General features: G+C 46.1%; 1 protein-coding gene across 5 annotated transcripts in view; it reads right to left on the bottom strand.

The window, feature by feature from the left end:
* The window catches only part of HIBCH (3-hydroxyisobutyryl-CoA hydrolase), a 535761-nt gene that overhangs the window by 336210 nt on the left and 173633 nt on the right, over nucleotides 1-25918 (bottom strand). For all 5 annotated transcript variants that reach the window (XM_073647944.1, XM_073647946.1, XM_073647945.1 and 2 more), the window contains 2 exons: nucleotides 19534-19618; nucleotides 8953-9033 (listed from right to left, as the gene is read on the bottom strand). In XM_073647944.1, coding sequence (XP_073504045.1) covers nucleotides 8953-9033; nucleotides 19534-19618 — 166 coding nt within the window. The remainder of the gene's footprint in view (nucleotides 1-8952; nucleotides 9034-19533; nucleotides 19619-25918) is intronic.

The following is a 25918-nucleotide window of genomic DNA, read 5'->3' as shown; positions in this document are numbered from 1 at the left end:
TAGCGCATGGCTAAGGCTAGGGAAGGAAGGAGATGAGCACTAGTCGATCTCCACTAAACTCTATAGACAACTAGGGTAGACAAAAAGGGGGGAATTGCTTAGCTTTAGACGACTCTAAACAAATGCGACATGGCCTCAAGCTCTAGAAAAGAGGAAGTACTGCTCTTGGTAAAGCCTCACAAGTAGTAATGAATATCGCCGGCACCTCCCTCTCAGACAAACAAGGTATTTATACACCCAGGCCAGGGAGCTAATTAGCCAGAGGGAGGTAGCCGCTGGGTCCTAGAGACAGCCAGCCTGTAAGAAGATGTCTGTAATGCCAAACGTAGAGATCTCCTGCAACCAACTGCAGGGCGACTGTCACTTCTGACACACCCGTGACACTTTCTGACTCTGAGAGACAAGCCATGAAGGATTTCATTGCAGAAAGTCTGGTGAAGGGACATGTCAGACCCTCATCTTCACCCGTGGTGGCAGGGTTCTTCTTCGTGAAGAAAAAAGATGGCGATTTATGTCTCTGTTTAGATTTCTGGAGATTAAATCAAATTACCATCCGAGATCCATATCCTCTTCCTCTGAGTACAGATTTGTTCAGCCAGGTTGTTGGAGCTAAAGTGTTCTTCAAGTTGGATTTAAGGGAAGCCTACAATCTGGTTAGATGGGATGAATGGAAAACAGCGTTCAATACCCCTGAAGGGCATTTCGAGAGTCTGGTTATGCCTTCCGGTCTGACCAATGCACCTGCGGTGTTCCAGCATTTCATTAATGATATTTTCCATCATTTGGTGGGCAGGATTATGGTGGTCTATCTAGATGATATTTTCGTTTACTCATCTGATTTTGAGATACAACGGGGGCCTGTTAAACAGGTGCTTCAGATATTAAGAGATAACAAACTATATGCAAAACTAGAAAAATGTGTTTTCAACGTCCAGGTGGTGCAGTTTTTGGGGTACCTGTTGTCATCTTCGGGTTTTCGGATGGATCCGGAGAAGATCCGTGCTGTCCTTGATTGGGACCATCCTGAGAACCTGAAGGCTTTACAGCGTTTTCTGGGCTTTACTAATTTTTACCGGAAATTTATCAAAAATTATTCGGTAATTGTGAAACCCCTCACTGACATGACAAGGGGTCTGATTTTTTTAATGGTCGGATGCTGCCCTGCAGGCTTTTTCCTCCCAAGAGAGTTGTTTTGCCACTGCACCTATACTCAACCCGATGTTTCTCAATCTTTGATCGTGGAAGTTGATGCGTCGGAGGTAGGGGTTGGGGCTGTGTTGTCTCAGAGTCCGTCCCCTGGTAAATGGCATCCATGCGCTTTCTTTTCCAAGAAATTATCTTTGGCTGAAAGTAATTATGACATGGGTAATAGGGAGCTTTTAGAGATTACATTGGCGTTTCAAGAATGGCGACATTGGTTGGAGGGGGCTGTCCATCCTATTACTGTTATTACTGACCATAAGAACCTGTCGTATCTCCAGTCAGCTAAAAGTCTCAACCCTAGGCAAGCCAGATGGTCCCGTTTTTTTACTAGGTTCAATATTGTTGTCACTTTTCGTCGAGGGGTGAAAATTTTCAGGACTGATGCTTTGTCCCGGAGCTTCCCTGGTGGTGGTGACCATGAGAACTCTGCCCCGATTTTGCAGAAGGGGGTAGTCATTTCAGCATTGTACCCTGAACTAGAAGGTGAGGTGTTGGAGGCTCAAGGGGACACCCCCATCTAATCTGCGCCACAAAGTAATTAGGGAACATCACAACTCCGTGCTTGCTGGTCTTCCAGATGGTAAGTCAACTGTTGACCTCCTTTCTCGTCGATTTTGGTGGCAGGGGTTGCATTGGGATGTCGTTGAACATGTGTCTGCTTGTAGTATTTGCGCGCGTTCTAAAGTATCGCATACCTGTCCTTCTGGTACTCTTCTTCTGCTACCTATTCCTAGCAGGCCATGGACACACTTGTCCATGGATTTTATTACTAACCTACCGGTATCAGCAGGGAAGACTGTGGTTTTGGTGGTTGTAGATAGGTTCAGTAAAATCGTTCACTTCGTCACATTACCGGCACTTCCGAATGCCAAGACTCTTGCTCAGGTATTTAGAAATGAGATTGTGAAGCTTCACGGGTTTCCCTCCGATGTGGTGTCAGATCGGGGGACCCAGTTTGTTTCTAAGTTCTGGAAAGCTTTCTGTTCTCGACTTGAGTTGCAGATGTCTTTTACCTCTGCCTTCCATCCTCAGTCGAATGGGCAGACCGAGTACATTAATCAGAATTTAGAGACTTACCTCAGGTGTTTTGTCTCCGAAAACCAGGAGGATTGGGCATCTTGCTGTTGGCAGAATTTGCTATTAATAATCATCACCAAGAATCTACCGGCAGGTCACTGATCTTTGGTGCATACGGTTACTATCCACAGTTTGGTACTTTTAGTGGGAGAGGGGTTTCGGGAGTTCCTGAGGAGGAGCATGTTGCTTCGTCGCTCTTCTCTGTGGCGGGGGATTCTGAGTAATTTGAAGATCATGGGAGACAGGTACAAACGTATGGCTGACAAGAAACGCTCGCCAGGTCTGGACCTGAGTGTGAATAACTGTGTGGTTTTCTACCAGAAATATCAAGTTGAAGGTTCCATCCTGGAAGCTGGGAAATAGATTTATTGGTCTCTGTAACATCCCTGGCGGCATGCTAGCATGGCTTACCACCTCCCACCATGCAAGACTGCAATCTTACCTATCAATCCAGGCTGCACACTTTGCTCCAGTACCTGCTGTATCTCTTGTATGATTGCTTAGGGCGGCGGCGAGGCTACTGCCTGATTCTTATAGTTACTGTGTGCACACTCCTAATGCTTCCCCAGCCTATTGTTGTGAGTCACTGGATACTTAAACCCCCTCCACCCAGTAGGGGGTGCCTGAGCAACACTTTCATTCAGTGTGTTCTGTGCAACTAAGATGCCAGGTCCTGTCCTGTATCATGTCTGTTTCCGCCCCTGGGGGCAGTATACCCAGGCCTGTTACCTGTATCTGTGACTTCTAGTCTGTTCCGCCATCCTGGGGGCTGAGTTCCCAGGCTCGTTCCTGTATCTTATTCCTGGTTCAGTTTCTGTCTGAACTGTGTCCTAGCCCGTTACCTGTTTCTCTCTATGTCCGAAGCTTACTTTTTCCTGCAGTGTCTGAACCTGAACCTAACTCCAAGTCGTTGTCTTTGAACTTCTGTTTGTGAGTTTTGTGTACACTCGGTACTTCATGGTAAGTACCGTGTGTGTATCTGGTTCTGCTTGTTCACCGCACTTGCGGTTTTGCTCTGCTCTGCTTGTTCACAGCACCTGCGGTTTTGCTCAGCTCTGCTTGTTCACCGCACCGGTGGTTTCGCTCTGCTCTGCTTGTTCACCGCACCGGCGGTTTCGCTCTGCTCTGCTTGTTCACCGCACCAACGGTTTCGCTCTGCTCTGCTTGTTCACCGCACCTGCGGTTTTGCTCTGCTCTGCTTGTTCACTGTACCTGCGATTTCACTCTGCTCAGCTTGTTCACAGCACCTGTGGGTTTTGCTCTGCTCGTTTACCACACCTGCAGGTTTAGCTCTGCTCGTTTACCGCACCTGGGGGTGTTGCTCTGCTCTGCTCGTCTACCGCACCTGCAGGTTTTGCTCTGCTTTGCTTGTTTACCCCACCTGCGGGTCTTGCTCTGCTCTACTAGTCTACCCCCACCTGCGGGTTTTGCTCTGCTTGTCTACCGCAACTGCGAGCTTTGCTCTGCTTGTCTACCGCATCTGCGGGTTTTGCTTTGCTCTGCTTGTCTACCACACCTGCGGGTTTTGCTCTGCTCTGCTTGTCTACCGCATCTGCGGGTTTTGCTCAGCTCTGCTTGTCTACCGCATCTGTGGCTCCGTTCCTGTATCCCAGTCTGTACTGGTCCCTAATCTGCCTGCGTTTCTACCTGCCAGTACTCGCCTGACTGCATGCCAGCCGTGCCTGCCAGTGCCCACTTGTCAGCATGCCAGCCGTGCCAGCCAGTACCCACCTTCCTTCATACCAGCCGTGCCTACTAAGTACCCACCTGCCGTCATACCAGCCGTGCCTGCCAGTACCCACCTGTCTGCATACCAGCTAACCTGCCTGTTCCTGCATTCCCCGGTGTGAGTCAACAGCTGTGACCGGGGTTTGACCTGGAGTAGCACCTGGTCCCTCTGTTCAGTTCCTCCCTGGTTCATGGAGTCGACTGAGCCGCCATGTGACCTTGGTCGACCGAGTTGATACTTAGTCACGCCCCTCCGGCACTCCTCGGTTCATGGTCCAGTGGGATCACTAATCATGCTCACGCCAGTCAGTCCGGGCGTGTGCGTAAGAGTCTCTATAAATAACCACTATCATTAACTCAGCAGCGTTTCGTCTTGAGCTACCTCAGGCACTTAAGACCTACAATGTGTTTCACAGGTATCTGCTCAAGAAATATGTAGAACCTCTTAAGTCCTCTCCCCTGCCGCCACCCCCAATCTTGGTTGATGGTAATTTGAAGTTTCAGAGTTCAAGGATTATAGATTCCCGCCTCCAGCGTCGTTACCTACAGTATTTGGTGCACTGGAAGGGTTATGGTCCAGATTAAAGGATGTGGGTTTCAGCATCAGAGGTGGATGCCCCCAAGCTGATTCCTTGGTTCTACACCTCTTATCCTGAGAAACCTGGTCCTGAATGTTCGGAGGCCACTCATAGAAAGGGGGATACTGTCACGGGTGTGTCAGTGTGACAGACAGTCACTCTGGATCCGGCTGTAAAAGGTCACTGCGCTTGCAGACACCTTCTTGATCCTCTCATCTCTGTAGTATAGCTATATCCTTCTTCCTTTAGAACCCAGCAGCGACCTCTACCTTCTGCTGCTGATTGACACACCCTTGCTAGGTAGATAAAAACTCTTAATTTCTCCAGAGTCACTGGTGAGTCGGCTAGTTTTTTCTTTGGTGACCTTGGAGGACAGCTGGCATTATCTCTCTGGTGTCTGCTTAAGCTAAGTGTATCCTATTTGTTTGTCTACCTTGTTGTCTTTACTTTGCAGTGGGGCCTGACTAGTGCTCACCTCATTCCCCCCATATCTAGGGCCTAGCTCTAGGGACATTCAGGGATTAGGTTCCTGCTCGGCGATAGGTGTGTAACCTATATAGGGTCGATAAGGTAGGAAGGATGATATTCTTTCAGCCTAGGGGTCTACACTCCCCCTTTCCCTAGTTGTTGGGCTCCCTTCTCCTCTTGCCGTCATTGTGCATTTAGTCTTTCCCTCACCTTGCGTGACACACGGTATTCCTTAGTGTCCCTGTGAATACAGCGGACACCCACAATCCTTCAGAAGATCAACTGGTGGGGAGGGTGGCCCTTACAAGGGTCACTAAGCTCTCCACATGTCCAAGAGTCCAGTCACCAGTACTCCATTTATCATCACAGGACATGTCTGCGGCCCCTTCCTGGATTGAATGTCCACACTGCAACTGGATAAGCATAATACATACCGCGCCGCCCTAGGATGCAGTCCATCGGTTGGGACAATAAGCGGTTATGTGACCCGAACCCTGACCCTTTGCAACCCCTCAGCAGGCCCTTGGTACCATGGATGCCTTTTTTTAAATCAGTCCCCTTTTGAGTACCACAGCATGGGGATGCGACGACACCTGGTTTCCCTAATGACTTCTCAACCACCTGGTACTTTCCACTAGGCCAACCAGGTCGTAAGCATTTCGAGGCTCTCCCTGTGCAAACCAGGTCTGCCACGGTCTAGGAAGGGTATGAATAAACCTGTCCATTATCACACGCTTTACCATCTGGGCTGGGCTGGGGTGGAGGACTCTGGCTGCAGTTACATCTGAACAAGATGTAGCAAGTCAAATATTTGGGAGCAGGAGGTTTGTTGCTGAAATACGCCCAGTGGTGGAAACGTTGTGCCCTGACAAAGACACTCCCAAGCGTGCCAATATTTATGCCTTTAGTTTTGCATATTCCTATGGGTCCTGTAAGGTGAGGTTATAATAAGCCTTTTGGGGCTCACCAAATAGATAGGGGCCTGCACCTCTGCCCACTGCTCCGGCAGCATCTTCTCCCGCTCTGCAACCCTTTCAAAAACCGCCAAAAATGCCTCGATATTGTCCATCTGGGTCATCTTTTGCATGGTACATCTTACAGCTTTCTGGACGCGAGAGTCATCATCTGGACTTGGGGGTGGGGCAGTTTCTTTGCTGTGGACATCCCATGCCAGGAGTTCCACTTGCCGCTGTATCTGTTGTATCACAAGTTTGTCTCCTGCTGAGCTTGCTGCTGCTGGCTTTGGACAAGGTGCTTGATCATCTGCTCCATTTTGTACGACCGCTGTTCCATCCATAAAGCTGCCTTCACTCAGGGCACACAGTTTGTTCACAGACGTTATACTTGCTTCCTGGGGATTTTCACCAGACTTCTAGCACCAGCTGCGGTAGTTCGGCTCAATCAGCTGCTTTTAATGAGGTAGTCACAGGAATGTATCTCATTTAAATCTTCAGCTGGTTTATTAAAACACTAGATGGTGGCCCGATTCTAACGCATCGGGTATTCTAGAATATGTATGCGTCCGACCGGGCGCGACTAATCAGCGAAGAAATGTTTAAATGGGTTGTGCACTACTTTAAATTAACCCCCCAATGTATCCCCCCAGGGCCCCTAATGAATTTTGGAGGACCGGGGAGCGAGGCCGCCGGTCGGGGTACTTCTGCTGCGAGGAGCCGGGAGATGACCGGCTAGCACAGGGTGAGCGTGTAAGGGAGATGACCGGCTAGCACAGGGTGAGCGTGTGAGGGTGAGCGTGGAAGCGAGTGAGCGTGGGAGGGTGAGAATGTGAGGCTGAGCGTGGGAGCGTGTGAGGGTGAGCGTGGGAGCGTGTGAGGGTGGGAGCGTGTGAAGGTGAGCGTGTGAGGATGAGCGTGGGAATGTGAGCGGGGGAGCGTGAGAATGTGAGCGGGGGAGCGTGAGAATGTGAGCGGGGGAGCGTGAGAATGTGAGCGGGGGAGCGTGAGAATGTGAGCGGGGGAGCGTGAGAATGTGAGCGGGGGAGCGTGAGAATGTGAGCGTGTGAGAGTGTGAGCGTGTGAGAATGTGGGTGCGTGAGAATGTGGGCGCGTGAGAATGTGGGCGTGTGAGAATGTGGGCGTGTGAGAATGTGGGCGTGTGAGAATGTGGGCGTGTGAGAATGTGGGCGTGTGAGGGTGGACGTCCGAAGGTGAGCGTCAGAGCGTGAGAGCGTCTGAGCGTGAGCATCAGAGCGTGAGCGACCGAGCGTGAGCGTCCGAGCGTGAGCGTCCGAGCGTGAGCATCAGAGCGTGAGCATCAGAGCGTGACCGGCCGAGCATGAGCGTCCGAGCGTCTGAGGGTGAGCGTCTAAGGGTGAGCATGTGAGGGTGAGCGTGTGAGGGCGAGCCGCTAACGGCCGCCATCTTGTTCTGAAATCCCGCGTCGCTGATTGGCCGCGGCCTGACCAATCAGCGACGTGGGATTTCCTGGACAGAAAGACAGACAGACGGGATAAGACAATTATATATATAGATGCATCATGAACCAGGTCAACAGAAAAATAGCCATGTTCAACAGCACCCTTTACAATCTGTATAACTGCGAGGAATCCGCCGGCTCAGAAAACAGGGTTCAGCTCTCTTTAGCAAGTGCACAGCTCTGCAGGTCAGCTTCACCTCCAGAGCACACACAGAACAATCGTTATGTCCAGAGGGTTCACCTTTACTTCTTGGACCACACCCTAGGGAGGAGATATGGCTAACAGGCATCCCACCATACTATTTAGATTTTAAAGAAAAAAAACTGGCCCGGTCATGGCCGATTAACCCCTATCAGCACATAACATGCTGAAACAAACTTCCAGATTCATATCACTGAAGCTAATAAGCTCAGTGAAACATATTTACCCTCTAGCACATTCCCAGTGACCCTCTTACACCATCTACTAAATTGTTTTGTTTTTCTGAGGAGGAAAAAATATTTAAATGGTTAATTGTATTATCATTTTTTAATATTGCTTAGTTTTTTTTCTAAAAACTTAATAAAATATACATTTTTTTAGTAAGGGAATTAAGCATGCAGTCCTACAATATCTCAAAGTACTGTGTGACAGTGATTTGCCTACAACCTATTACTACCTATTACTAAACAACCTCACAAGATCAGTAATGTGTATCTAATAAATTCTCCTTTTATCCATCAAGGTGAGACAACATTTTCTCTTTTGAAAATTACCCCAAACCACATATTACTACCCAATCAGAATAGAATTAAGTGGGAAACAAGAAAGATATGTTAGATCAGGAGCCTTGCTTGGGCTCTTTAGAGAAAATGGTCAATCAATTAAGCCAGGACATAACACAATATATGCATTTAAAAAACTGTCACCAGGTTTACCACAAATGAGATATGGCCACCACCTTTCAGCCCTAATATACAGCATTCTAATATGCTGTTTATATGCCCCCAATCCGGACTGCAACAAAGTAAAACACCTTTTAGTATACTCATTTGGGGGGCGGTCGGGTCCAATGGGTGTCCCTGGTCCTGGGAATCCCTTCTTCTTGCGATGCCATCCTCCTTCTGTTTGTTTCATGTAAATGACGCATCCTACGTCATCCACACAGTCTCCCAGGCATCGCACTCCTGCACAGGCGTACTTCTCTGCCCAGACCAAAGCCGATCAAAGTGCGCATGCGCCGGGAAAGGTCAAAGAGTAGTACTGGAAGACGGTGACAATGTAAAGGGAATTTTGACGGTAAAAAGAGCTGGAGTAGCAGCTGAATATTACAGCTCCCCTTCATTATAGGCAGTGCCAGACAGTTAGCCTCAGCTGATCAGACATTAATGGCATGGTGGGGGAAAACTTCATTGACACTCTCCGTAAACATTGGTTTCATTCTTTTTTTTCTACAAGCAGGGATCAATGTGCATTTCTTACCAATAGCATTGTTAAGAATGTACTCTTCCTTGAAAAAATCCTGGGCAAGTGAGCCTCCAGTCTTTCCAGCTTCTGTAATAGCTGGTAAACAATAAACATAAAGAGAGAAAGATGTATAAGTAAGGTTTAGATATCTCAATAAGTACAGAAAAACAATGTGAAACAAATAAAACAGTACATCTTACATGAGAAGCTATAAGTAGCAAAAGAAAATTGGTAGAATTGTGCAAATGCTCTATGATCAGTTTGGTGAGTAGAAGGGAAGCTGAGCAACCATTGATCAACTTTCAGCATTAAGTAGAAGATGATAGTAACAGAGGGGGCATAGCGGCAAAATGTGCAGTGGTGGGGGCATGTGCAGGAATCTATAGAAGGTGCATGAAGAGGAGTCTGTAAAAGGTAGCAGTCTGTACAGGAAGGGGACGAAGGGAACAGTCGCTATGAGCGAGGGGGTGCAGGGAGCAGTCGCTATAAGCGAGGGGGCGCAAGGAGCAGTTGCTATGAGCGAGGGGGCGCAAGGAGCAGTTGCTATGAGCGAGGGGGTGCAGGGAGTAGTCGCTATGAGCGAGGGGGCGGAGGGAGAAGTCGCTATGAGCGAGGGGGCGGAGGGAGAAGTCGCTATGAGCGAGGGGGCGCAGGGAGCAGTCTCTATGAGCGAGGGGGCGCAGGGAGTAGTCGCTATGAGCTAGGGGGCGCAGGGAGCAGTCTCTATGAGCGAGGGGGCGCAGGGAGCTGTCTCTATGAGCGAGGGGGCGCAGGGAGTAGTCGCTATGAGCGAGGGGGCGGAGGGAGAAGTCGCTATGAGCGAGGGGGCGGAGGGAGTAGTCGCTATGAGCGAGGGGGCGCAGGGAGCAGTCTCTATGAGCGAGGGGGCGCAGGGAGCAGTCGCTATGAGCGAGGGGGCGCAGGGAGTAGTCGCTATGAGCGAGGGGGCGAAGGGAGAAGTCGCTATGAGCGAGGGGGCTCAAGGAGCAGTCGCTATGAGCGAGGGGGCGCAGGGAGCAGTCGCTATGAGCGAGGGGGCGCAGGGAGCAGTTGCTATGAGCAAGGGGGCGCAGGGAGCAGTCTCTATGAGCGAGGGGGCTCAGGGAGCAGTCGCTATGAGCAAGCAATTTCTCATTTTTCCAACAAAATTTACAAAATCATTTTTTTTATGGACCACATCACATTTGAAGTGAATTTGAAGGGTCTATATGACAGAAAATACCCAAAAGTGACACCAATCCAAAAACTGCACCCCTCAAGGTGCTCAAAACCACATTCAATAAGTTTATTAACCCTTCAGGTGCTTAACAGGAACTGACGCAATGAGGAAGAAAAAAAATTAACATTTACGTTTTTTTCACAAAAAATTACATTTAGACCCAATTTTTTTTTTACTTCCAGAAGGGTAACAGATAAAAATGGACCCCAAAATGTACTGTGCAATTTCTGCTGAGCATGCGGATACCCAATATGGGGCGGAAAACCCCTGTTTGGGCACATGGCAGGGCTCGAAAAGGATGGAGCGCCATTTGACTTTTTGAATTCAAAATTTGCTGGAATAAATAGCGGACGCCATGTCATATTTGGAGAGCACCTGATGTGTCTAAACAGTGGAAATCTCCCACAAGTGACCCCATTTTGGAAACTAGACCCCTCAATGAACTTATCTACATGTGTGGTGAGAACTTTGAACCACCAGGTGCTTCACAGAAGTTTATAACATAGAGCCGTGAAAACAAAACAAAACAAAAAAAAAAAAAATCACAAAAATTTTCTTTTAGCCCTAAATGTTTTATTTTCACAAGGGTAATAGGAGAAGATGGAGCATAAAAATTGTTGTGCAATTTCTCCTGAGCATGCTGATACCCAATATGTGGTGGAAAACCACTGTTTGGGCACATGGCAGGGCTCGGAAGGGACTGTTTAGTGCAGGAGCTCAGCCACCAGCAACGCTGAGCTCTGGCACTGATAGGGCAGGAGACGCTGACATTTCAACTTCTCCTGTGCGATCGTGCAGTGATCAGTCAGTCAGATTGACTGACTGATCACAGCGATCTGGATGCAGGGACCACGGGGGCATGGGTCCCTGCACCCTCTCCCCTGCCGCTCAGCTGTCTGTGACAGCTGTCAGCAATGAATGGTCACTGAGTGTTTACACGCAGTGACAGTTCAAATTCATGACGGGGATAACCCCATCATGGTGCGCAAACTGACATCCTGCCATGACGGGTTATCCCCGTCATTGGGCGTTAAGGGGTTAACTTCACTCTACAATGCAGGTAATGCATTGTAGAGTCAAAAAGCATAGACAGTACGGAAGCAGAGTATACATCTCCATAGAAATACATTGTGTATAGCAATGTATTTTTATGGTGCCTGTATACTGAGCTGAAGAAAATTATTTTTTTGATCCTATAAATAAAAAATAAAAGTAGTAAATTTGTGAATAATTTAAAATATATATATACATATTTATATATTTATTTGTTTGTGAGTCCCTGGTCTTGAACCCACAACCTTAAAACATTACTGACACAGCAGACACTTATCCTGTTATCCTGCTGAACCACCAGCTCTAGTGCAATCATTGTTAGAATAACACCAGTAACAGCATGCGCGGCTCACACAGTGAGATCCCTGTCAGAAGCAGAGCAGGACACAGAGCTGGGGCAGAGAGGAGGTGAGTATAATTGTTTATTTTTTTTTGTGTGCAGCGTGATGGGGATCAGGGGGTGCCAAGCATAACAGGATGGAGGGGTGCCAAGCATACCAGGAAAAGGGATGAGGTGGACCATACATACCAGGATGAGGGATGAAAGGGATGAAAGGTGCCATACATACCAGGAAGAGGGAAGAAGGGTGCCATACATACCAGGCTGAGGGGTGCCATACATACCAGGAGCTGCTCTGCAGTTAAAGTGCGCTCTAATAAGGAAAATTAATATTTACTGCTCACCACGCTCCTGCCTCCTGTGCCCCGCTCCTCCACCGCTGCCGCTCCCCCCACAGCCACAGTGTATATATGTCGGACTACAAGATGCACCCCCCACTTTCCTCCAAAATTTTGGAGGAAAAAAGTGCGTCTTATAGTCCAAAAAATACGGTAACTCATGACCGATTGTCTAACATCCAGGGAATGGAAAAAAAACTCTCTTTTTGAATTTAAGGAACTGGCAAAATGACGGTAGGACAATTTCCTGATTGATGTTACTCGTAGAGACTAATTTAGGTAGAAAACCTGGTTTGAACCTCAGCATGATCCTATAATCATAAACCTGTAAATATAGGCAAATATGGAACTTCTATGGATAATGCCTGGAGCGCCTCCACCCTTTTAGCAGTGGTTATAGCAACTAAGAAAGCTGTTTTAAAGGTAAGCCTGCTGATACTTATCTCCCCGGTTGGCTCATATGGCTGCTTACATAGGGCAGTAAGAACTAGATTAAGATCCCAAGGTGGAATAGATTTCTTTACCCACGGCCTTAGGCTGCGTGCCCACTATGCGTTTTTCAAGTGTTTTTGCCGTGGAATTTCCGCAGCGAAAACGCTTAAAAAACGCTTGGTAATAAGTGCCCCATGGTCCCCAATGATAATCCGCATGTGCTATGCACATGCTGCGGAAACTTCCGATGCGGATTATCATTGCAGAAAAATCAGCAGCATGGCCATTATTTTTGCGGAAACGCGAAGTAATTGCCACCATTGACTTGCACTGAATCGCATAATATCCGCATGACTATATGTGCACATGCGGATATTAAGCGATTCAATGTGCGGATGGTACCCGGGTCTAGAGAAGAGGAGACTCTCATCTAGACCCAAGTACCATAGTACATGTAAAAAAAGAATTTAAAATAAAAAAACACATTATACTCACCTTCTGATGGCCCGCGGTCTTCTCTCCGATGCGCCCTGGCTCCCCAGTGGCTCGCGATGATGTAAAAGTACCTTTCATGACGTCATTTAGTCATGTGACAGGTCACGCGACCGCTGATGTCGGCAGAAAGAAGACCGAGGGCCATCAGAAGGTATGTTTTTTTTATTATTTTTTACTATTTTTATTCTTTTTTTAACTATTAACTTGGTCACACTATATAAATCCATTCCGGTTGCATGGATATATATAGTGTGACCAAGCTGTCAAGCACTTTTCCAAGTGATGCTAAAATCGCTTGGAAAGGCGCTTCATAACCCGCATGCGAAAATGCATGCAAAAATGCTTGACAAACGCTTCTACCTGGCAGGAAAAACGCAAGTAAAATCAACATGCCTTTTTCCTGCCAGGGAGATGCAGAAAAAAATCAGCAGCATTTCTGCATTGTGGGCACTTAACCTTAGTCTCTGAACTGCCTTTGAAAACCTAGCTATCCATTGATTAGAAGCTAGGTGGGTGTCAAAACATGCAGTTAGAGCTGAAATTTGAACTCTCAGCATGCTTGGTCTTAATCCCTTGTTGAAACCCCCTTGCAAGAAATCTAAGACCTTTGGAATATTAGGATTCAAGACATCCACTGATGAATCCCCACTTTCTAAACATTATCTCTTCCAGATCTTTTTATATAAAGCTGAGGTGACTTGTTTCCAACTTGCCTGTAACATAGTTATTACCTGATCTGATAGTCACCAGGACTTCAGGATCTGCCTCTCAGGATCCATGTAGTCTGTCCACATTCTAATATAAAGCTGGTCCCTGGTAAAGGAGATCCTTCCTTAAAGGATGCAATATGGGGTCTTCCAGGGCCATACTGGCCAAAAGAGGAAACCAGCTCCTCCTTGGCCAGAAAGGAACCATCAAGATTATTTTTATTTGATCCTCTTCTATTGCCCTTAGAACCCTTGGAATCAAGGGTAGGGGAGGAAAGGCATAAGACAGGTTCTTGGACCATATCTGGGATAGTGCATCGACTCCCACTGGGTTGTCTTGGGGATTTAGCGAATAGAATTTTTGGCCTTTGCATTTTTTCTGGTCGCAAATAGGTCTATCTGTGGGGCACCCCAACGGTGACACAATGAATGGAATACCTACCCATTTAGCTCCTATTCTGTGGACAGGATTTCCCATCTGCTCAAGTAAGTCTTCTAACTGACTCTGAGCTCTTTTTAAGTGGACTGCCGAAATTGATAGGGCCGTCTTTTCCACCCAGATAAACATTTTTGATGCCAAACCCTGGAGTATTGTGTGTCTCAGGCCTCCTTGGTGTCGCAGAATGGAAACTGTCGTAGTATTGTCAGACAGTACCTTTACGTGTTTGTTCCGCACCAGACGACGATTGTGCCGAAGAACTTCCCATACGACACGAAGTTTGATGACATGGCTTAAACCTCTGGAGACCAAGTCCCCTGATAGTAACTTCCTTCAATGTGACCCTGACTTACTTGCGCTGGTGGTGAGGAATACAACTGGGGAAGGGACCCAATCTACCCCTACCTGAAGATTTTTTGGGACTGCACCAAATCAGAGACTTTTTCACCATTCATGACAAGTGCATTATTTTGTTGAGGGACAACTGCTTTCTGTTTCAAAATGATAAGATGGCTTTCTGGAGTTCCCTTGAATGAAACTGACTCCATTTCACACATGGAATGCAGGCCGTCATTAACCCGAGAATTTTCATTGCAAACCTGACTGAACAATGATTCCCTGAGAACTGGCATATTTTGTCTCTCATCGCCCTTTGGTTTACCACGGGTAGAAACAAGGTTCTTAGATGAGAGTCTATAGTAACCTCCAAAAATATCTTTCTGGTTCCTGGGGATAGATCAGACTTCTTCCCAATTTATCAACCAACCCACACTTTGAAGAGTGGATATTGTAAACCTTATGTTTTCTAGTAGCTAGAGACGAGATCCTGCCACAAGCAGAAAATCGTCTAAATAAGGAACCACAATGATCCCTGTTTACCTCAGGTAGGCTACAATTTCTGCTACCAGCTTGGTGAAGACACTCGGAGCACAGGCTAAACCGAAGGGTAGGCAACAAAACTGGAAGTGACGAATTTGGTCCCTGGATTTGATGGCGAAACTGAGATATTTTTGATATTGTTGATGAATGGGAACATGGTAGTATGACTTTCTCAGATCTAATGTGCACATCATTGTGTGTCTGTCTATTAGGGGAATGGTCGCCCTGATCGAATCGACTCCATCTTGAAAGGCTTGCATGTCACCCATTGGTTCAATGGTTTTAGGTTTATAATCATATGCATTTCTCCAGATTGCTTTCTGATGGACAAAAGCCTTGAGTAGTGCCCCTGAAATAATTCGCCTTGGGGGACCGTAATTATGGCTCCCATTTTTAGAAGGCTCTGAACCTCTGACCACATGGGGGAAATTTTGGCCATGGAATGGGAATCGGTTAGGATGAACCTTTTGGGAGGATACTGGGAAAACTCTATCCTGTATCCTGATGTCAGAGTTTCCAACACCCACCGATTTTGTGATATCATCTGCCAGCCTGTGATGAATATGTTCAGTCGCCCTCCTACGTGCATGGCATCATTGTCTTCCTGACTCAGAGCCATAGGGAGGACCTCTACCCCTACCTCCTTTGGGGTAGCTCCATCTCCTTGACTTTCCCTTCCCTTTATATTCTTGTCTGTGGGAGGGACAAGTTCTACGAAAGGACTGATATTTGCTAGATTTTTCCTTGGGGATCCCCTTTTCTAGAATATCATCCAGAACAGGCCCGAACACTCTAGCTCCTGAGAAGGGAATAGAACAGAGCTTGTTTTTCGACTGACTATCCCCCGACCATGTCTTTAACCAGATAGCCCATCTAGTTGCGTTTGATAACGCACTATTCCTGGCTGCAAATCTGACTGACTCTGCCGATGCATCTGCCATAAAACCCGTAGCCAATCTTAGTAAGGGAAGGGATTTTATAATAGTATCCTTAGGAGACTTAGATCTTAACTGTTCCTCAAGATCGAGATCGTTGATCCAGAGGTACGTAGACCTGGCAACCAATGTGCAAGCGATATTAGTTTTAATAATTGCCGCTGAAGCCATCCGCCTTCCTATCCATCGGGTCTTTTAGGCTGGAGTCCTCAAAAGGGATTGAAGTCTCCTTAGCTGCTTTTGCCACAGGGACATCACTCTTGGAAACTTCATTCCAGGTTTTAATAGCCTCAGGCTCGAACGGCAGACAGTATCTAAAGTTCAGTGGAATGACTAGTCTTTCCTCCGCATCCTCCCATTCTTTAAGGATCATGGCTCGGATGTGGTTGTTCACAGGAAAAACTCTGTTTCTCTTAGACCTGAGACCCCCGAACAGCTAATCCTGTATGGAATGAGATCTCTGAGCCTCCTCCACCTGCATGGTGTTCCTGACGGATCTCAGAAGCTCGTCCGTATGCGCTGACGAAAAAAGGTATCTCTTCCCTTCCTCCGGTGGATCTGAAGCGGTGTTTTCCTCCTCGTCATCTTCAGATCCGAAGGATTGTAACTCTTCCTCCGAACCGAGTTCCATTTCCCACCTTGGCCTCTTTACTCGGGGCCCTGGTGGGGATGCACGTGTTGGGACTAGACCAGAGATGGAGGCTTGCACCTCCTCCCTAATCATAGACCTGGTCTGCGAGAAAGGACGGCTGCTCTTCACGGATTATTCTGGAAGTGCAGCTCTCACAAGAATGCTTTCTGCATGACTGTGGTAACTTGATGTTACAAATGCACATCTTTTCGGCTTCCCCGTATTTTTTTTTTTTTTTATCTTTTTTGGCTGTACTTGATGGATTAGTGGGAACCCTGTCCTATAAGACATAGAGGGACATATTTATTTATGGGAGGGAAACTATAACTAATACTGTCAATTCTATATTCCCCAAGAGGGTATCCCAAAATATCAACACTCACGTGCACCATGGGCAGCTCAGATGGGGTCTCCATTTTTCCATAATCCTCCATCTTAACAGTCTCCAGCTCAGCAGATCACACAGAACACAGGTAAGCCTTTTATACTACATGTTCAGCCATTTTCGCTGCTTCATGCAATTCATTCTGGAACGCACGTCGACTGTATCTTAAAATTTTCAAAAAATGTGCGCTCCCGCGCGCACCGGAAGTCGACGCCAGAAATGAGGCCTCCATCTGGATCCGGATCTTCAGAGTGCAGGGGAGCAGTGCCAGAGCCGAGAACCATCAATGGAGGGAAGCGGCTCAGAAGCCAGGAGCAGCACTACACTGGCTAGGACTAAGGAACCCCCTGGGGGGGGTGTCAGCTGCGGACATCTTCACATGGGGAAGGAGAAGCTGGGCTGCCCGATCAACCTGGGCCCGCAACTCGGTAGGTATTCTTTGGATCCTGAGATCCCTTGCTCCTCTCCTGTTCTTATCCTCCAAGGGACAGGAAAAACACTAGAGGGTGGAAAGCTTTTAACCTCTCGTTTTTCCTGACCCTGAAAGGATAAGGAGGACATCCTCCATGGTGCTGTCAGGGGGATGTCCTAGAAAGTACTGGTTGTTCCCCCTGCCAGACCCATGCTACAAGGAGAACTTTGCATCTCTTCTTCCTGAAGGGGAGAGGTGTTCTAATATGGTGCTATACCAGTAGGCCATTGTGGAAAATATGTTGCAAAAAGCGGGTTTTCAGTGCCACTGAGGAGTCATAAAAGAAAGGCGCTTTCGCCTGTCAACAAAGTGCTGACAGGCCCTCTCTCTTAACAATGAACAAAGCCTGGATTAGACCCGACTTTGCACAAGTGTTATTAATGTTCAATATTTGAATGAGGCCTGCCAATTGTTACCTTCTAGGGTATATACATGACTGGATGAGCCTACTTATAATTACTTTGTGCAAAGCCTTAATGAGTGTAGATGTACCAAAACTACACTTTGTTAATTTTTTTATGACGCACTACACATGGTTCCCAATATTTGATTGAGGCACTACAGTTGGTGCCTTCAAGAGTGCATGGATGACCCTGCTTGTAATTTTTGCAGACTTTGCACTTAGTGCATAGCTTTTATGAGTCTAGGAGTAACACTAAATTACAATTTGAACAGAATGTGTATGAGGCCCTTCTTTATGTCTTATACAGGGTGCATCTGAGTCCCTAAATTTTGGCACTTCTTGCTTCCTTCATAAATTACACTGAAATTTCCATTTTTTTTAATAAAACATTCAATTTTGGTTTACTTAAAACTATAATTTTTTTAAAATCTTTTTTGAATTTTGTTTTATATACAAGTCATTATACAGGAAAAAATGTTTCTTAAAATTTTTTCTTCTTCTAAAAGCCAATTTCTCGTCGATTTTGAATGTTTTATTATCAGTCCTTAAAGTGGAGTAAAAATGTGACAACTTTGTTCTCAGCAGCGATATGGGAGTCAGAGATGCTTCCAGGAGTCTTCCCCATGTTGTTCACCACAACTGAGCACTTTTTCCATCCATTTCAACATTTTCATTGCCCCCCAAACCTCCTTGTAGGGTTTGCCGGAAAAATGCTTGAATTTCCCATTGACTCACATTATACCAGTTACTCGAAACGAGCACCCGAGCATTAGAAATTGCTTGATTTGAGTAATGAGCATCCAAGCATTTTAGTGATTGCTTATCTGTAATAATGATGCTAAACACATCAAAATGCACAATAGACTACCTCAAAAGGCGCAAGCTGAAGGTTTTACAATGGCCCTAACAGTCCCCTGATCTGAACATCATTGAAAATTTGTGGTTAGACTTCAAAAAAGCAGTGCACGCAAGATGACTCAGGAATCCCTGCATTAAAGATAGAGGTCTTACAAAGTCACCTGTATAAAAGACTCCTGTCCACAGACTCAATTAATCAGTCAGACTCTACAACATGGGCAAGACCAAAGAGCTTTCTAAGGATGTCAGGGACAAGATCATAGACCTGCACAAATCTGGAATGGGCTACAAAACCATAAGTAAGATGCTGGGTGAGAAGGAGACAACTGTTGGTGCAATAGTAAGAAAATTGAAAAATACAAAATGACTGTCAATCGACATCGATCTGGGGCACCATGCAAAATGTCACCTTGTGCGGAATCCTTGATCATGAGGAAGGTGAGAGATCAGTTTAAAACTTGAAGTTCGACTATTTTTGTATTTTTTCATTACCCATGTATAATTATATTATTTTAAATGCACCTACATGTATTTTATTTAAAGGAACAGTTTTAAAAAAAAAAAGTAGTGGGCAAAAAATTGACAACATTTTGGTCTACATATAAAGTATTGTAATAACAATTGTCATCACAATCCAAGACCTATAACAATTTATTTAAATGGTGAAAAACACTGATCCTTGTATTGTTTTTATTTTTCATAAATATCTCACATGAAGAATACTTTAACCCAAGGATTACTGTACTACAATGGGGTTAAATGTCCAGGATCGGAGCTAGCTCAAATCCAAAATACTGCAGCAGGGTGTCAACTGCCATGCCTTGGCAATGCAGCGTACCCAGAATTTGTGTCTGCAGATGAGGATGCAGAGTTGCATGCAAGTCATATCCACAATATGAAGACGTGACATTAAAATTTTAGTATGACAAACTGAACCCAGCCTATGCCATATGGTAGGATTGAGGTTAAATACTTTTAAGTGAGAGTCGTAATTAAAAATAAGCCCTTACCGACTATGTCTCCTCCAGCACAGAAAGCTTTGCCTCCAGCACCCTTCATTATCACTAGAAATGTTTCGGGGTCCTCTTCCCAAACCTAAAAAAAAATACAAATAGTCTTTTGGAAGAAATATATATAGCAAAGCACTCAATAGCCTTAACTACTTTACAATTAAAGACAAATTCCACATTTTGTCCAACATAAATGGCGAATACGTAGGGTACAGTTGATGGGTCCACATCTGTTAAAATAACAGTTACACTCGGATTTAGATGACAGACACCAGATTATTCCATCATAATCAGATGCCATATATGGAACATCGTACCGATATACTATGCATCTGTGTGATAAAAGGGTTTACATCTTTGGAAAATATTAATCTATTTAACCTTCAGCTCCATTGTTCAGGGTCATGGTTACATAGTTACATAGCTACGTAGGTTGAATAAAGACCTAGGTCCATCAAGTTCAACATTTCTCCCCCAATTTTACATTTGGTCTAATTTAATTGTAGTCCACAATGTTATGTCTATCGAGGAAATCATCCAGCCCTTTTTTGAAAGCTGTTATAGTGTCGCCCATCACTACCTCTTGTGTTAGGGCATTCCACAGTCCGACTGTTCTGACTGTAAAGAGCCCTTTCCTATTTAGGTGCTGGAATCGCCTTTCTTCCACTCGTAATGAGTGCCCCCTGGTCCGTAGTATGGTCTTTGGAAGGAATAAGTCATGTGCTACTCCCCTGTACTGACCACACATATATTTATACATGTAAATGAGATCTCCTCTGAGGCGTCTTTTTTTCTAAGCTAAACAAGCCCAACTTTTTCAACCTCTCATCATATGAGAAGCCTTCCATCCCTTGTAACAATCTAGATGCCGCCTTTGAACTGACTAACTTCTGAATATCCTTTTTAAAATGTGCAACCCAAAATTGGATCCCATATTCTAGATGTGGCCTCACCAGTGATTTACAATGGGGTGACAATAAGTTGTGATCACAGAATTTTCTCTCTCTTTTTATACATCCTAAAATCTTGTTTGTTTTTGTGGCTGCTGCTTGACATTGAGTACTGCTGCTCAGTCTACTTGTAACCAGAATACCCAAGTCCTTCTCTTGCTCTGTAGTCCCAAGTATACTCCCATTTACCGTTTTTTTCGGACTATAAGGCTATGTGCCCACGATGCAGAAATGAAGCAGAAAATTTCTGCAGCATTTCTGCATCTCCCTGGCAGAAAAAAACGCATGCAGATTGTGCATGCGTTTTTCCTGCAGAATACATGCGGATCCACATGCGGGTTCACATGCGTTTCCGCATGCAGATTGACAAGCACTTTCCAGGCGATAGCATCACTTGGAAAGTGCTTGACAACTAGGTCACACTGTATAAATCCATGCAAACAGCATGGATTTATACAGTGTGAACCGTAAAAATAAAAACAAATAAAGCTATACTCACCCCCGAGGCCCCGGAGTGGCTGCAGCGCTGCTTCCTGGCTTGTTCCCGGCTGCCGGCATATCGCGAGACAGAGTGGTGAAGGGCCTGCGGTCACATGACTGTGACGTCACCGCAGGTCCTTCAGCGCTGCTGGCATTCAGAGAGAAGACGCCGGACAGGTGAGTATAAACTTTATTTATTATTTTATTCTTTTTTTACAGGTACAATGGTACCCAGGTCTGGATGAGAGTCTCCTCTCCTCCAGAACAGGGTACCATCCGCACATAGAGACGCATAGAAGCCGCTTGTACAAATGTACAGTCGCGGTTTCTATGCGTCTCAATGCAAGTCAATGGCGGGAGTTCCGCTGCGCTTCCGCAAAATTAAATGACATGCTGCGGATTTTTGTACGTAGCATAAACGCTGCGGAAAAATCCGCAGCATGTGCATAGAACATGCGGAATCCCCTTGGGGACCATGGGGTGCGGATTACCTAGCGTTTTACAAGCGTTTCCGCTGCGGAAATTCCGCAGCATAAACGCTTGAAAAACGCTACGTGGGCACACAGCCTAAGACGCACTTTTTTCCTCCAAAATTTTGGAGGAAAATGGGGGGTGAGTCTTATAGTCCGAATGTTGGGGGGGCTGTATATATATGTAGGTTGTGGGGGGAGCGGTAGCGGTGGAGGAGCGGGGCACAGGAGGCAGCAGCCGCCCGTTGCAGCCTGCACTGTCTCCGCTGCTAAAGAAAATAAATATTCACTGCTCCCCACGCCCATGGGGCTCCTTAATAGCAGCACACAGCTAAAATGAGGGGGCCATGCATACCAGGAAAAAGCTGAGGGGGGCATACATAACAGGATAAAGATGAGGGGGGCATACATAACAGGATAAGGATGAGGGGTGCAATGCATACCAGGATAGGGATTATGGGTGCCATGCATACCAGGATGGGGATTAGGGGTGCCATGCATACCAGGATGGGGATTAGGGGTGCCATGCATACCAAGACAGGGATGAGGGGGTCATGCATACCAGGACAGGGATGAGGGGTGCCATGCATACCAGGATGGGGATTGCTGTGCCATGCATACCAGGATGGGGATTGCTGCGCCATGCATACCAGGATAGGGTTTAGGGGTGCCATGCATACCAGGATAGGGTTTAGGGGTGCCATGCATACCAGGACAGGGATGCGGGGTGCCATGCATACCAGGATGGAGGGGTTCCATGCATACCAGCATGGAGATGGGGACCACGTATAAGAGGAAGGGGGGGGGGGGCATATATACCAGGATAGGGGATATTGTCAGAATTGGGGGATATTACCCCTATACCAGTGTCAGCAGAAGAACCCCTCCCCCTTAAAAGTGCATCATGAACACATTTTTTGCTTAATTTTTTTGTTTTTATTTTCCTCCTCTAAAACCTAGGTGCATCTTATGGTCCGGTGCATCTTATAGTCCGAAAAATACGGTAATGTATATGCAGCAATAGGATTATTCCATCCTAGGGGCATTACTCTGCATTTATGTACATTAAACCTCATTGGCCAAGTCTTTGCCCATTCAGTCATCTTATCCAGATCATTCTGCAATATCGTAATGTCAAGATCAGATTTTAATATCCTACATAGTTTTGTGTTGTCAGCAAAGACAAACACTTTACTCTTAACCCCATCCACTAGGTCATTAATAAAGAGATTAAAAAGAATCGGTCCTAGCACAGGTCCCTGTGGTACCCCAATGCTGACTATATCCCAATTAGAGAACTTGCCATTTATGATGATTCTTTGTTTCCTGTCATTTAGCCAATTCCTTACCCATCTGCATATAGTTCCCCCAAGTCCTTGCTTCTGTAGCTTCAGTATAAGGAAGTTATGAGGGGTGTTCATTAAAGATTTCCCCTGACTCACTTCCTGTGGACTGAGAGGAATGAAACTTGGCATTAGTCCTTCTCTACATAGGTGTCACCTTGGGACACACACTTCTACCATCTCTTTAAGCAACTGTAAACACCTAGCTTGTAGAAGTCAACAGGTTGCTCCAAAAGCCACGTTATCAGAGTCTCTTTAAAATTTGTAAAGTGCTGCGGAATATGTTGGCGCTATAAAAATAAACTATTATTATTATTATTATTATTATTATGTCTCATCATCTGGAAAATGCTTACCCTTCAAAAACAACTTCATTTTTAGAAAGAGGTGGAAGTCGACGGCGCGACGTCGGATGAATAAGGGGGAAGCGGAAGAATTCCAAAGCCACAGGAGCATGCTTTCATTTGAGCAACATGTAAATTGTGAACAGGTGCATTGTCTTGCAGAAGGCGGACACCCTTGGTGAGCATGCCACGTCTCTTGGTTTTGATGGCCTCAAGCAATTTCCGCAGCAGTTGAGCATAGTATGCCCCAGTGATCATAGTACCCTTTGCTAGGAAATCCATCAATACTACTCTGTGCTGGTCACAAAATACTGTGAGCCCGACCTTGCCTGCCGAGGGTAGGGCTTGTGCCTTCTTTGGAGGCGGTGAGTCATGATGCTTCCATTGCATCTACTGGACTTTAATCTTAGGATCATAGTGATGGACCCAGCTTTCAACCTGTGTGATGAGTGTTGAAAAAGTCCTCCTGGTTTCCATGGCACATTGTCAATAGAGTCTGAGAGCACTCCACTCGTTCCTGCTTCTGGAAAGGTGAGAGCAGCTAGGGAACCCAGCGAGTGAATACCTTATGCATGTGAAGACGGTCTTGGATGATTTTTTCCATGGACTCCACACTAATCTTGACATTTTGGGATAGGTGGCGAATGGTTAAGCGGCGATTTTCCAAAATGGCGACCTCCACTTGCTGGATGGTGTGTTCATCAATAGCAGAGTGGGGTCGCCCTGGAATTGGAACGGCTTGCACTGAAGTCCGACCACATTTCAATTGACGATGCCAGTTCTTGACTACATCATATGATGGGGAATCATCACCATAACCCTCTTTCATCTCATCAAACGTCTCCTTTGGTGTGCATCCTTTCAAGTAAAGGAACTTGGTGACTGCTCTGTATTCCACTGGGTCTATTATAAAACCTCACACCACTTCAGCACCTGTAAAATCAAGAACGTTATTCAGTTCTGAGTTGTAAATTGGCACGTCACTTAGAGACTTTTATCATTACACAAGTGAAGTTTCAGCGTCCTGTGATAAATAGAAATGGGTCAAAGGAAATCTTTAATGAATGCCCCTCGTATGTGGTACAGTATCAAATGCCTTTGCAAAGTGCAGATAAATCAAATCAGCCACATATCCAACATCCAGAATTGCACTTAACTCCTCATAGAAACTCAGTATGCTGATTAGACTGTACCTATTTTTCATGAATCTGTGCTGATTATTATTTATTAAATCATTCTCCGCAGAATAACTCTGCAGGTCATCTCTTATGAAGCCCTCAAAAACTTTACCGATGTTAGACTTACTGGACAGTATTTACCTGGATAATTCTGCTTACCTTTCTTAAATATCAGAACCACATCAGCTATCCTCTGGCACCACCCATGTTACAAGACAATCTATGAATATGACATTCAGCGGTCTGAAAATTACTGAGCTCAATTCCCTAAGTATCCGTGGATGAATGCCATCTGGGCTGGGGGATTTGTCAATGTTTAATTTGCTCAGACACAGGTACATCTTTTTGTGTTAAACTAGTTATATCAGGTGGTGAACTTTGATTGTTGCCTTGTTGTAAGATCCATGGAACATTTTTTGTCCTCTATAATTATCGTGTTATAATAGTCTTTTAAGTGGCTGATAGCTTCTTTTTTTTTCACTTGTCTAGCACTGCTTACTGTATTTTCACACAACTTTTTTTTTTCCTCAGGAGTTCAAAAACTAACATTTTCATACAAAAGGGGGTGTGGCGATGCTGCAGTGCTGACAGGTCGCCATTCTGATCATTATCCTCAACTCACTAGACTACGGTCGTCTTCTTGTGCCCGGGATTCCAGCTACTATGAAGCAGGAACCGCAGGGCGCTTTTGAGGACCTGCTATGGCGAGGGCTCTGGTCCAGTGCGACCCATGGATTTCGGCGGAGAAAACCTTCAGTGGATTGGCGGCCATATTGTGGACCTCGCCTGGAGAGCTGTACAGAAGCGCCGTAAGAGGTATCTGCTAGTGGGCGGTCTGCCTTCAGAGAGCAGGGGCTGTGGCAGGCTGCTTGTGGAGTGCGCCGGGAGAGCATCAGATAGAACCGGCCCCGTGGCCTCCCTGGGGGCTAAGCAGATAAACAAATAGAAGACGCACAGCAGCCACCTTAGAGCCTTGGAGGGTGAAGTGAATGCCCTGTAGAGCTGGAGATATCGCTCGTGTCACTTTCTTGCAGCCACACAGCTGGTACAGAGTGATTGCAACATCTAATATTACCTAATAAGAAATATATAAAGTAATCTGGAACAGGGGCGGACACTGACAGCTTGGGGCCTCTGTGCAATAAATATTTCTGGGCTCCCCTCCTTTTATGGCGACAAAGCAACAGATTATATATTATATATTAGCTATTGAGCTCGTTCTACGCCCGGGTGGCGAGCATTTTTATTGGTATATGGTCTCCCATGCTGGTATGTGCTGCCCCCATCCTGGTATTTGTGCTTCCCAATGCTATTCCCCCATCCTGTTATGTGCTACCCTCATCCCTATCCTGATATGCATGGCACGCCTCAACCCTATCCTTGTATGCATGGCACCCCTCACCCCCAATCCTGGTACGAATGGCACCCCTCACCCCCAATCCTGGTACGCATGGCACTCCTCACCCCTAATCCTGGTACGCATGGCACCCCTCACCCTCAATCCTGGTATGCATGGTACCCCTCATCCCTATCCTGGTATACATAGCACCCCTCATCACTATCCTGGTATGCATGGCCCCTCATCCGAATCCTGGTATGCATGGCACCCTTCATCCCAAA

Source organism: Phyllobates terribilis, unplaced genomic scaffold (assembly GCF_046119375.1).
Source record: "Phyllobates terribilis strain yellow unplaced genomic scaffold, ASM4611937v1 Scaffold_9__5_contigs__length_417890890, whole genome shotgun sequence".
Lineage (NCBI taxonomy): Eukaryota > Metazoa > Chordata > Amphibia > Anura > Dendrobatidae > Phyllobates > Phyllobates terribilis.
This window is presented reverse-complemented; position numbering and strand designations above follow the sequence as displayed.